The sequence below is a fragment of the Nuphar pumila genome, chromosome 14 (assembly GCF_984573655.1).
Source record: "Nuphar pumila chromosome 14, dmNupPumi1.hap1.1, whole genome shotgun sequence".
Taxonomy (NCBI): domain Eukaryota; kingdom Viridiplantae; phylum Streptophyta; class Magnoliopsida; order Nymphaeales; family Nymphaeaceae; genus Nuphar; species Nuphar pumila.
In genome coordinates, this window is record NC_143262.1 from 10,434,199 (window position 1) to 10,448,236 (window position 14,038).

Below are 14,038 nucleotides of genomic sequence, written 5' to 3' on the forward strand. Positions count from 1 at the left end.
TTAAACACTTCATACTTATGCTTCATTAAATATATCCACGTACAGCGAGAGAAGTTATCCAAAAAAAAACGTAATAATGACTACCAAAAGAAGAAGTATTGGGTGTTCGACCCTATACATCTAAATGCATAATTTCAAAAGGTTTTGAAGCTTTTTCATTCCAAGAATTAAACGAAAGGAGATGACTCTTTGAAATTTGACAACTTGGACAGGTAATACCAACAGATTCACATTCTAAACCGGACTCAGGAATAAGTTTACTATAAGCCAATATTTTAATAAAACCTCGACTACAATGAACAAGACGACTATGCCAAATGTCGGTTTTATTCAAACCAGAAGTACTAAACAAAACATATGGACTCGATGACTGCAAAATAAGCTTTGAAACAGAAGCAGCGGACTCGGACGCAAGATCATCTTTGAAGACATGCATATTTTATGATCTTTTGCCTTCAGCAAACATCCTCTTCGTACGAAGATCCTTGACACAAACAGATGACGAAGTAAATATAACACACAAATTGGTATCATCAAGTTTAGAAACAAAAATAAGATTCTTCTTTATATTAGGATAAAAAAACATTAAAAAGATTCAGAGAACTAGACTTGGACAAGTGAATCGACACATTTTCAGTGTGTGTGATGGGATGACAAGTCTCATCTCCAATTATAATATTAGCTTTACCATGATACCATCATCACCCGTGATGTGATTAGCAACCCCATAATCAACATGTTACACTACCCCTTGCACATTCTGCTTTAGATTGAGTATTGCAAGGTCAGCAAGTAACAATTGTTTATCTATAGGCCGTTGTCTTTCACCACTACTTTGACAGATTAACTCTTGCCATGATTCTTGCCTTGTATTGTCCCCTTATTATACCTTGGATCAACCTTGAACAAGCAATTTGCTTTAACCTGCCCTTCTTTCTTGCATATGAAACAAGTACGGATAGGACAACGTCTTTGTACAACAGTGTTAGGAAGAATATTTGGTGTGAAAAATATAACCCGACCTCTCTTACTATCTCCACAACCATGTTGTTAGACTTCTCCAAAATCGATAGTCGGGAAACTGCAAAGAGGAAAGAGAATGAGGCTGCAACTAATCACGTTTTTCCATAGTGGAAAAATTGTGATCTCTTCCTTTTAAATATATGAAACAAAACCTAATACATGGTTTTTACAAGTAACCCTAATAAGTTACAAGTATGTCCAATATATGTTGGACATGTTACACAAAAGTAGTTTGGATCCGGATTCGGATCCAAACTTAAATACAAATACAAATACACGATATCTGCCCTGTCTAATAGCCCCCCTTCAAGTTGTGTAGGATTTTGAATCATGGACAACTTGCTCTTTAGGAACCAAAAACGGCACTTTGTGAGTCCCTTAGTGAACAAATCAGTCACTTGATCTTCTGTTCTAACATAATGAGGCTCAAACTCTTTTTCCTCAATCTTCTGCCTGATAAAATGTTGATCAATCTCAATGTGCTTGATCTTGTTGTGATTATTAGGATTAAGAGATATTTGAATAGCACTTTGGTTGTCACAAAGGAGAAAGCAACTAGCAATCGGCTCCTTTAACTCTGTTAACAAATGTCTAGTCCATGTTACTTCTGTCGTAGCAGCAGTCATCGCCCTGTATTTGGCTTCCATGCTAGATCTAGCCATTGCCTTTTGTTATATACTACTCCAGGAAACAAGATTGGCACCAATGAAAACACCATATCCTGAAACTAACTTTCGATCATCAGGATCTCCGGCCCAGGCTGCATCTGAATAAGCAATGATGTCATGAGCAATATTTATGGATCTGCTTTTGGTGTACAAAAGTCCATCTCCAACAGTACTCTTCAAGTATCTCAGTATCCTTTTTATTGCATCCATGTATCCTGTCCTTGGCTCATGCATGAATTGAGAAACTTGATTGACCGAATATGTGATATGAGGCCTGGTAAATGTAAGATACTGAAGCATCCCCACTAAACTTCGATATTTGGTGGGATCATGATACAAGTCTCTGTCTTGCGTACTTAATTTCTGATTAAGCATACTAGGAGTAGCAAGAGGTTTGCAATCCTTCATTCCAGCCTTTTCTAACAGATCCAGGGTGTATTTATGCTGGGTCAAAGTAAGCTTATTTCCTTGATTATCCACCTCTACTCTAAGAAAGTACTGAAGGTTTCCAAGGTCCTTCATTTTGAATCTTTGGCTAAAAAGATCTTTAGTCTCTTGAACATGGTTCTCACTACTTCCTGTAACAATTATATCACCAACATATATCAACAAGAAGGTAGTAAGCTCCTTACCTCGAAGAATAAAAAGAGAATGATCCAATTGTGATCGATAAAAACCATGTATTTGAATTTCTAGGGAGAAACTCTCAAACCAAGATCGAGACGCTTGTTTCAGGCCATAGAGTGCTTAATTTAATCTGCAGACATACTCCTTTGAATCTCCTGTATATCCTGGCGGTTGTTCTATGTATACTTTTTCCTTCAAATCCCCATGAAGAAAAGCATTTTTCACATTTAGCTGGCTTATTCTCCAACTATAATCTACAACCAATGAAAGAACAATGCGAATTGTGCCCATTTTCACGACTGGACTAAAGGTTTCATCATAATCCTGTCCAAATTCTTGGGTGAATCCCTTTGCTACGAGACAAGCTTTGTATCGCTCAACACTCCCATCCGATTTGTATTTGATCTTGTAAACCCATCGTGACCCAACAACATTCTTATCTGAAGGTCGAGGAATAACTGTCCATGTTTGACATTGGTACAAAGCTTTCATCTCTTCATTCATGGCTTGAATCCATTTTTTGGAGTTAATAGCTTGATGAAAATGTCTAGGCTCGATCTCTTTCTCAATTTGTGACAAAAATAACTGAAAATCCATGGTGAAATTCTCATAACTAACCCACCTTTCAATAGGATATCGGGCTCTGTCTGATCGTCTGATCGGGAGTGCCATTATATTAGAAACTGGAGAAGTGGTGTCATTGGGCGAATGAAACGTAAGAGCTTCTTGTTCAATATCATTCGGGGTCAAGAGGGAGCCCATCTCTCTTCTCCTATAATCCTACCCAACAAACTTATTAATCTCTAGAGGATTTTCTATTTCGAGTTTCTGCATTCCACTGTTTCCATCATGACAGGATATCCCTTGAGCACAGGAGGAAGAGCACTTGTTTGTTTCAGGAAAAAGCTCTGCACTGAGCCATGGGTCATAAAAAAGTGCATTCATATTGGTTTGAGCAGAAACATATTCGCCATCTCCAAAATCATTTTCATCAAAAACTACATTTCTAGATATCTTGATTCACATGCTCTCAGGATCATAACATTTGTATCATTTATGATGATTTGCATATCCAACAAATCTGCACTTGATGCCTTAGCCTAAAATTTGTTTCGCAGAGAAGAGTCAATATGAACATAACACATGCAGTCAAAAAATTTTAGTTCATCATAATTAGGATGCTTCCCAAATAAAACGAAATAAGGTGATTTATTTTCTAAAATCTTCATGGGCAGGCGATTAATAATGTGAACAGCAGAATGAAAAGCCTCTGTCCATAATCCTATGGGAACACGACTTCCGTGCATCATGCTCATAGCGCTCTCCATAATGTGACGGTGTTTCCGTTCTGCAACTCCATTCTGTTGAGACGTATACGGGCAAGATACTCTACGATTTATTCCACTATCTTGGAGGTAATTGATAAATTCCCTAGAGGAGTATTCCCCCCACCATCACATTGAAAATGTAAAATATTACAAGAAAAATGAGTTTTAATAAACGCATGAAAACAACGAAAAATAGAGAAGACTTCCGATTTATTCTTCATGAAATATATCCAAGTGAAACAAGAGAAATTATCGATAAAAATAACATAATATCTACTGCCAGAATTAGAGAAATCAGGGGCTAGTCCCCACACATTAGAACAAACGATTTCAAAAGGCCTTGAAGCTCTCTCATTTATTGAATGGAAAGGAAGAACATGACTCTTACACAGTTGACAGCTGAAACATATTTTATCATCTGATCTAAGATTCAGGCTAGATTCAAGAATAAGCCCATTATATATCAGTCGTTCAACAAAGACTCGACTACAATGACCAAGACGTGAATGCCAAAAATCAGGCTTATTACATTTATTTGAAGGTTGCAAACTAAACACAAGAATACTCTATGACGACATAGACTGAGGAGAGGACTTCAAGGTAGGTCGGACACAAGTAGAAGGATCCTCCTGGAAGACATATATTTCTCCGGCGTTCTCCTCTAGCGAACGTCTCCTTCATTTGTAGATCCTTGACATAAACAAAAGACAGAGTAAATTCAACGAAAGAATTGGTATGATCAACAAGCTTAGAAACGGAAATGATATTTTTTTTAATATTTGGGGCATAAAGGACATTGAAAAGATAAAGTGGGGATTTAGGCAATGGAATAGAAACATTTCCAATGTGAGTGATGGAATGGTGTGACCCATCCCCAATGATGATGTTACTTTTTCTAAAATAGGGGGTTAAAGTAGAGAATTTACCCGCATCACCTGTGACATGAGTAGTTGCTCCTAAATCAATGTACCACACTCCTTTATCATCGTGCTTCAGATCAAGTTCAGACAACGTGGCTAAGAGAAGCTCTTTCACATCTCCACCAAACTTTGAAGAGTTCTCCTTTCGTCCTGACGAGCTCTCACCTTTTTTGAACTTTCCCTTGTTCTATGGATTGTGCCAACATTTGGCTTTGATGTGACCTCACTTGTTACAGAGGTAACATGTGGGTACGTTTTTCACATTATAAATAGGTGTAGCATTCGGGGTAGGAAGTAACCCACGCCCCCCTGGAGTACCTCATCCTCGTCCTCTGCCGCCACCAAAATTACTATCCCCACGTCCCTGACCAAAAGAAATGCCAGTAGCAAGAACTTATCCACCAGTCTCATGCGACATCCCCTTCAAAGTCATCGCATAATGAAGTAGTTTTGCTTGCAAGTCCTCAAATGATGGTAAGTCGGGTAGACGTAGCAGTGAAGTCGAAAGGACATGAAATTTTGGTCCCAATCCGTTCAAGGTTTGCCTGACTTTGTCTTTATCTGTCACTTCATACCCTACAACAGCTAGTTGATCACTGATGCTTTTAACCTTGTTCAAGTACTCCATGACAAACATGAAGCCCTTAGTCAGGAGTTGAAATTCACGCTGAAGAAAGGAAATTTATCTGACAGTATGTCTTCACTAGCTTGTCTCACAATTCTTTTGTTGAACACTCGTCTGGAATTCCCACCAATACTTTTTGAGAGATAGTAGAGATAATAAAAGCAACAGCAGCTTGATCATGCTTCATCCAATTCTCATATTGGGGATTTGGAATTTGTTGTATAAAATCAGCCTCATTTTCATCCTTAGTTTCTTGTATGATAAATTATGGAGGAGCTGGAATTGATCCATTTAGATGTCCAAAGAGACCTTGACTTTTAATGAATGGAAGAATTTGTCTTTTTCAGATTAAAAAATTTGAATTGGTAAGTTTTTTAGAAATGAGTTGGCTAAGAAAATTAGATGAGAGAAATGACTGAGAAGAAGAATCCATGACTTAAAATTTTGGCGTGTGCAATCAGTATGTAAAATTTTCACAAATCACGATGCAACAAAATAAGACTCGTCTCCTTTTTTTTAACAGGAAAAAACTCAAGTACTCAACGTGAATGTGAAATGTCAGATCAGATACACATATCTAATCTGATTTCATCAAGGAAATGAAAATTATGAAAAATTTATATGTGAAATTGCACACAATAGTAATGGATACAAAGAGTAACGGATAAAACTGAGAATTAAGAAAAGAAAAATAGATCTGAAAATGTCAGACTGCAGATCTGATTCTAACCAGGTGTCAGATCTGATGCACAGATCTGGAAAAACCGTGAGGTGTCAGATCTGATACACAGATCCAATGAACAAACCCGATATGCAGAGATCAACGTGAATGGAAAAAGGAAAAAGAATGTCATGAAACTGATTTGACGCAAACCCAAATCAGTTTCAGGAAATAAGAATGTCGTGAAACGAATTTGACGCAAGCCCAAATCAGTTTCAGGAAATAAGTGTTAGAATACAGCATTGCATATGCGTATGGATCTGGATCCAGATCCATACACATATTATATGTACACATGTTAAATAGGATTTCAATAATGGCATTATTGTAATATGTATATGTTTTTAATTTATAATGCTTAGGGTTTTGGAGGTCGAGCATTGCAGTGTCACCCCAGCCTTTTGTGAATTGCTCTCTCTCTCTCTCTCTCTTATCTCCTGTGAACAAATCTGATATGGTATCAGAGCTCAGGTTAATCCTGTGCGTGAAGAAGTTCTGACAGATCGTGGTGAAGGTTCTTCATCGTGAACAGCAACCACAGCATGAGCAGCAAACCCCAGCGTGATCATCTTCAGGTCGTGGTTCTTAATCGTGAACAGCGTGATCATCTTCAGATCGTGGTGAAGGTTCTTAATCGTGAACAGCAAGCCCAGCGTGAACAGTTCCAGCGTGAGAAGCGTGAACAGCAACTCAGCGTAACACCCTCGTGAACAACAAACCCCAGCGCGACATCTTCTCTTTTCTTCTGAATCTAAAAATTTCATCTTCTAAAAGTTGGTACTTTTTTCCCTTTTCCTTTCAGCGTGCTCATCCTTCTTCTCTTTTCTTCTCGTTCATTGGTATTTGTTTACCTTCTTCTTCATTCCATTTTTTTTTCTCAACATCAACGACTGTTTTTCCAGACCTGTGTTGGTTCCATCTTTTCCTAAACACCAACGACTGTCTTGTTGTTTTAGTGTTCTTTGTGCAACACTTTTGGTAGTACAGGTATATGCCTTATTCAAGGTTTACTGATTGATTAAGTGTTCTCAAAATCTGTTTTATTTTCTTCCCATTCATCTTGTTTGCTTATTCATCGTTTCACTGCTATGGACTTCTCTTCGTCATTCGGTCCCTCTGCCAATTTCTTGAGTCAGCTCGTTACTGAAAAACTTACTCATTCTAATTTTTTGACCTGGAAGAGGCAAATCCTTCCTTTTATACGAAGTCAGGATCTTGATGAAATGTTGATCAATCTCAATGTGCTTCGTTCTGCTATGTTGGATAGGATTACATGCAATGTTTATTGCGCTTTGATTGTCACATAAAAGAAATGATCGAATAAATGTCTCCCCAAGATCACTCAATAAGTGTCTAATCCATGTGACCTCTGCCGTGCCTGCAGCCATCGATCTGTATTCAGCCTCTGTACTCGATCGTGCCACTGCCTTTTGTTTTCTGCTGCTCCCGAACACTAAATTGTGCCCAATATAAACACAGTATCCAGAGACAGATCGTCTCTCATCAGAATCCCCTGCCCAATCTGCGTCTGTATAAGTGATGAGTGCATGTCCTCTATGCAGATTATCGTTCTTGCGATAAAAAAGTTCGTCTCCTATAGTTCCTTTTAAATAGCGTAGAATGCGCTTCACAGCTTCCATATGACCCTCCGTTGGAGCATGCATAAACTGGGATACCTGATTGACAGCATAAACTATATCAAGTCTGGTAAAGGTCAAGTACTGTAACATCCCCACGAGACTTCTATACGTTGTAGGGTTGACACAAAGATGACCATCTTCAGAGCTCAGCCTTTGATGTAATACACTAGGAATGCTTACTGGTTTGCAATTCGTCATCCCGGCTCTTTCCAGAAGATCAAGAGTGTATTTTTGTTGCATGAGTGTCAATGTATCTTGTTGTCTGTCAATTTCCACACCAAGAAAGTACCGCAACTCCCCTAAATCTTTCATCTTGAAAGTTTTCATTAAAAACTGTTTCACGTCTTGCACATGACTATCTGAGCTCCCAGTGATCACAATGTCATCAACATATATAAGAAGAAGTATAACAATGTCCGCCTTTTGGTAAATAAAGAGAGAGTGATCCAGAGAGCATCTTCTAAAACCATAACTCTGAATCTGCATAGAGAAACTTTCAAACCAGGAACGGGACGCCTGTTTCAACCCATACAGAGATTTCCTTAGTTTGCACACCCAGGCAATAGGATCCTTCTCGGCATAACCAGGTGGTTGCTCCATATATACATCTTCCTTTAAAGTTTCATGCAAAAATGCATTTTTAACATCCATCTGGCTAAGGCTCCAACCTTGATCGACTGCTAGGGATATGATAATACGAATAGTACCCATTTTGACTACGGGACTAAAAGTTTCGTCGTAGTCTTCACCATATTGTTGTGTGAATCCTCGAGCAACAAGTCGCGCCTTATATTTGTCAATACTTCCTTCAGGCTTATATTTTATTTTATAAACCCATTTTGAGCCAACTACATTCTTTCCTTCTGGCCGAGGGACTATTTCCCAAGTCTGACATTCATGAAGAGCTTCAATTTCTTCATTCATAGCTTCAGTCCAATGACGAGATTGAAGAGCTTGATTAAAACAAGTGGGTTCATTCTGTTTTGTGAGCTGAGACATAAACAACTGGAAATCAAGGGAGAAGGTCTCATAACTCACCCATCGTTGAATAGGATGCTTAATGCGTGACGGCCTTTGAGCCGAATCATAGCAGAATGAAGCACATTGAGATTGATCAACATTTCATACGGCAGAAAGTCGAGATGAAGGAGATAGAACTACGTCATATTCGAACAGAAGATCAAGTGGCAGACCTATTTACCAAGGGATTAACAGGACGTCAATTTTGGCTATTGAAGAGCAAGTTGTACATGCTCCAAAATCACGTACAACTTGAGGGAGGGTGTTAGAATACAGCATTGTATATGCGTATGGATCTGGATCCAGATCCATACACATATTATATGTACACATGTTAAATAGGATTTCATTAATGGCATTATTGTAATATGTATATGTTTTTAATTTATAATGCTTAGGGTTTTGGAGGTCGAGCATTGCAGTGCCGCCCCAGCCTTTTGTGAATTGCTCTCTCTCTCTCTCTCTCTCTCTCTCTCTCTCTCTCTCTCTCTCTCTCTCTCTCTCTCTCTTATCTCCTGCGAACAAATCTGATAATAAGGAGGCCGTGAAACTGATTTGACGCAAACCCAAATCAGTTTCAGGAAATAAGAATATCGTGAAACTAATTTGACACAAATCAGATCTGAATGAAAAATAGTGGTTAGACGTCAAATATGATACATAGATCAGATCTGAATGAAAAGATTATAAGAACAAGAATCTATAGAAGAAAAAATAGAAAACAGAATACTAAAGATGAGATACAGAATGGAAAAGCCGCAGAACAGTAGAAGACGAGAGGAGATAAGAAAGGGAATAAGATCCCTTAGAGGCACACCTGCTGGAAAAACTTTCAACCCTCGGATCAGATCCGCTCTGATACTATGTTAGACTTCTCTAAAATCGATAATCAGGAAACAGCAGAGAGGAAAGAGAACGAGGCTGCAACTAATCACATTTTTCCATAGTGGAAAAATCGTGATCTCTTCTTTTTAATATATGAAACAAAACCTAATACATGGTTTTTACAAGTAACCCTAATAAGTTACAAGTATTTACAAGTATGTCCAATATATGCTGGACATGTTACACAAAAGTAGTTTGGATCCGAATCCGGATCCAAACTTAAATACAAATACAAATACAAATACACGATATTTGCCCTGTCTAATACATGTCCCCTGCCTCTTCTAAAAAACCCTCCTCTTCCACAACCCAGTGACACATTAGTGACCAAAAATTCTTGAGTATCATTAGAGGCTAATGTAATAATATGACACTTAAATTCTCAAAAATAGGAAGAAACTATGAAAATTGCAAGGTAGTAGAGAAGACATGATAATCAAGGCCAAGACCATTGAAAGCCTATTGAACAATATCTTATTTGACTTTTGTAACCAACCATGATAAGCTGATCAATAATGTTTTTCATCTTCTTGAGATATTCAATAATGGACATGAAACCTTTATTCAAATTCTGAAATTTCTTCTTAAAAAAAATTATCCTCGATTCTGACATTTGAGAATATGTCTGGACTAATTTAGTTAAAGTTGTAGAATCGTCCGATCATCATGCACTCCAATAAGGGCTTCCTATGACAAGGTGGAAATGATGTACGCAATCAAAGCTTCATCTCTTTTCATTCCTGAAACAAACTCTAGATTTCTGACAGGAACAGATAAAACCACAACCCCTTTGTCATTCTTGTTTTCTCTGATAACATACTCTGGTGGAGAGACGATGGACGCATCAAGGTGCTCAGAGAGATATTGACTCCTAATGAAAGAAGTTATTAGACTCTTCTAAGTTAGAAAATTGGAGTTGCTTAATTTTTCATAAACTCATTGGGGCAAAAAAGTAGAAGACAAGAAGGTTGAGGATTGAAATTCATGAATAAAGAAAAGTAAGATGATCAAAGGATAACAGAGAATATAAAACAAAATAAGAGTGCTTGACAAATCACATCAATATCAAAACCAAATAACCCAAAGCTTGATCAACCTTATTTTTGAATGGTATATCACTACAATAAGGCAGAACTAAAAAATCTGATCAGATATTGATGTATTAATAAAGGTGATATGACGCGATGGTGTAGTAAGCAACAATAAAACCAAATCTGCTGCAAATCAAGAAAAGAAGCATATTTAAGAAAGAGAATAATGCCAACAGCAGAGTTAAATAAAGGAAAATATGATGACAAAACAGGAGAGGAGAAAACATTTTTAGGAGAGATTGGCGTCAAACAGAAAAAGGTACAACACTTCCAGGAAACAAACCAAATATGCTAAGTTTGAAAATCATGTCAAGATAGGAGAAGATTATGCATCCAGAAAGATAATAACACCACCAGATAAATACGATCAATTGGGAATAACTAGATTTAGACTAATAAGAAGATTTAGAGAAGAAGGAAGAAGAAGAAAACAGAAGAGGATGCTTGGAGAAGAAGCAAATGAGAAAATACCCAAGATCTCTTGGAGCATACCTCAATAGATCCGATAAGTCGAAATCTCGCCCTGATACCATATTAGATTTAAGTGTACCGATGTCCAGAACGTTGAGTTGTTGCTGAACCACTATTTCCCCTAATAGGGAGATCGTGGGAGAGACCGTGTTATAATATATTGAAACATTAACACATACAGATTTACAGATTTGCCCACATCTAACACAATATAGCAAAATAGATACAAAGGGCAGTATGTGAAAGAATAAAATAAAACAAGGAAACAAAAACAATTATGCCTGATCAGTTTGCATATTGGATCTGGATCCAATACCCAGATCCAATAAGTGTTATCTATCAATAAGTAGAATCGGCATCTGGTGGAGCAGGGAATTTCCAGCAAGCACCTTAAGTTATATAGTACCTTGACTTTCAAGAGTGAACCAGCATTGTGGCCCACAGCATTAAGGGGGGGCTTCATAAAGCTAGCTGCTCTATGGATTTTCTTGTCAGATTTGCTATATCTACAGCCCCTTTCATCTAGCTCAATTTTTTACTAAGTACACTGGTTTTGTTAGATTTCAAATAAATCTTGACCTTTGCTGCTGGAAAAAGGAAAACCAAGGAAAAGAAAAAGAAAGCCTGCTATAGAACTAGAACTAGCATTTAGGACAAAGAATTACCCAGAAGTGAAGAGATAACCCCATGTCTGTGAGGTTGATCCTCTCAGCAAGAATAAGCTGCCTAGTTCCCAAATTAGAAATTCTTCACCAAGCCATTGTCCAGTACATTAAGTTGCCCTGAAATTTTAGCCTTGCATGTGGGACACATGAAACCAACCGAGTCTGACTGGGTCTCAGGGTTGATTTCTTCATGGTTGAATTCCTTTCTGCACCACACACACACAGTTGTAAGCTGGCGGTTGTTAATCATCTCAGGCAACACCATGTCCCAGTCGGTTTGAACCGAAATTCCAATTCCTTCAACCAGTTCAGCATCGTAGTCCAAGTCTGGCGATACAAATATGGTCAGTCTACTGCCATTTAGTGGCGACTCCTCAGAACATGATATTCTCTCAAGTGTCTGCCCAACACCAGGTAGTGTGTCCTCACCCTGGTAAACCAATGTTTGTCAGAAAAGTTTCTCTTTCTCCCGAACCTAGTCACTAAAACAAACATGAGCTTAGAACACTAAAGTCTAAACAGAACTGGAACACAGTTACAAGCGGAAGGTACCTTCTCTGCATTCATTTCATGTGAGGTCAAACAAATTGATGGCTGCATAAAAACAGATGATGAATCAACCAACTCACGGTTCATTTTGTTGTCTTCATCATGAACTGTTGACTCCATCAGACTTCCTTTGGGATCCCTTTCGAAATTACCATGACAGCCATCAAAACCACTTTCCAAAGGAATGCTGCATTTGTTTGTTTCATCAATGACTGCACAGTCCCGTGCATCTGTTCCAAACTTCTTTCCATTATCCTCATGGAAGCCACCAGAACCACTTCCTAACCTATTACTGCGCTTATCCTTTTCATCGACCAAACTAGGATTCATGTTGAAGGAAATACCATTTTCGCTAGAAGGTGCACAGGGACCTGCAATACCATTTTTCTGGTTACTAAATTCACTTGAATTATGAATGCTGTCAACCTTTCCCTTTTTGGAATCAGAAACTGCAAAGCCGTTATTCTGCTCATTTACACCGTTGGTTGCAGTAACTACGGAAACCATTTCACTGGCAGCATTCCCTGGAATGGAATCAACAGTTTTACAATCTACAGCCCTTGCTGAATTACTGAGATTGATTCCACCGGTAAGAATTTGTTGGTCATCCGTTTTGACAGAAGTTTCAACTTTTGAACTATTGCAATTGTCAGTTGAATTCATTCCACAGGCCATCGAAGTCATGCCAGCAGAGGATGACTGAGAAAAGTTTTTCTCTGCAATTATCTCATCTGGAAACGCTTCAAGACTTCTAACATGATGTCTCACATGAACACCAACATGTCCATTGTAGCGATGTCTTTCTTCAAAAACCTTATGGCATATCTGGCACTCATATTTTCCATCTTTAATGATGACACCTTTACCAATTGTTTTACAAGGTCGACATTGCTTTGCATTCCTTTGATGGAACGTCAGAAGGTGCTGCAGAAACTCATCCTTCTTGCAGAAATTCGCCTTGCATTTACGGCATTCAAGCAAACTCCTGAACTGGTCTTTCACTAGATTCATTACCTTAAGCTGCTTATCTTTACCAGAAGAGCCAGCGGCATTGGCTGGCAGCGCCACCACCATCATTTGCTGATGGTAGTCTTTGCTCTTCTTGTCCTCCTTATCCTTAACACCAGCAATCAATTGATGTCATGAGAATGATAAATCTAAAAGAATTATGATAATTTCTCCGAAGAAAGTTTCTCCATCCGGGAAGGTTTCACTTACTTTTGCTATGGCTAATTTATTCACCACAGAAGTGTTAGAGTCCAAATTAACGGGAGTTTTCTGGCTCGCATAATGGGACCCAACTGAAGGCATCAAATGTGAAAAGACCTCCTTGTAGTTAATAAACTGCTGTCCGCATGGGCTTCAAAAGTTGAGACATCAATAACAAGATGTCAAATTACCATGAAAAGAATACATGGAGAACATTAACAACTATAGACACTAGTTAAAATAATAGAATAACAATACGTGGTAGAAGAATAGTCTCAACAAAAATTGAAAAGAAAAGTTGAAATGAAGTTCATTTCAACTGTCTGGGACGTGTAATAGAATCAGCTTAACAGAGAAAAAATAATCAAGGTCCACTGGTCACATTGCATGGAGAAAGATAGAAAAGAACTACAGCAGATAATTAATAAACACATTTTAGCGACATTTATTGTTTTTTCTTCTTTTCCCATTTTTAGCCGAACTGTTTATGATGTCTCTAACCAGATACACTTCTATCCACCCTACTTGTCATAAGTCGATCTTATCTTCTCCACTCCCAGTTTGCTTTTATTTAGCAGGGCTTATAGCCAAGCATC

At 38.1% G+C, this 14,038-nt stretch overlaps 1 protein-coding gene across 4 annotated transcripts in view; it reads right to left on the bottom strand.

Moving 5' to 3' along the window:
* Nucleotides 1-14,038, bottom strand: part of LOC149816329 (uncharacterized) — a 45,274-nt gene that overhangs the window by 23,606 nt on the left and 7,630 nt on the right. For 2 of the 4 annotated variants that reach the window (XR_016427712.1, XR_016427713.1), the window contains exons 2-4: nt 13,452-13,593; nt 12,237-13,349; nt 11,685-12,114 (exon numbers count right to left, since the gene is read on the bottom strand). Coding sequence is in view for 2 of the 4 variants with exons in the window: in XM_089987821.1 (XP_089843947.1) it covers nt 11,758-12,114; nt 12,237-13,349; nt 13,452-13,593 (1,612 nt within the window). In the remaining 2 variants the exon portion in view is untranslated. Of the gene's footprint in view, nt 1-11,630; nt 12,167-12,236; nt 13,350-13,451; nt 13,594-14,038 lie in introns of those variants that run through there. The other 2 variants (XM_089987821.1, XM_089987822.1) reach the window with 2 other exon arrangements.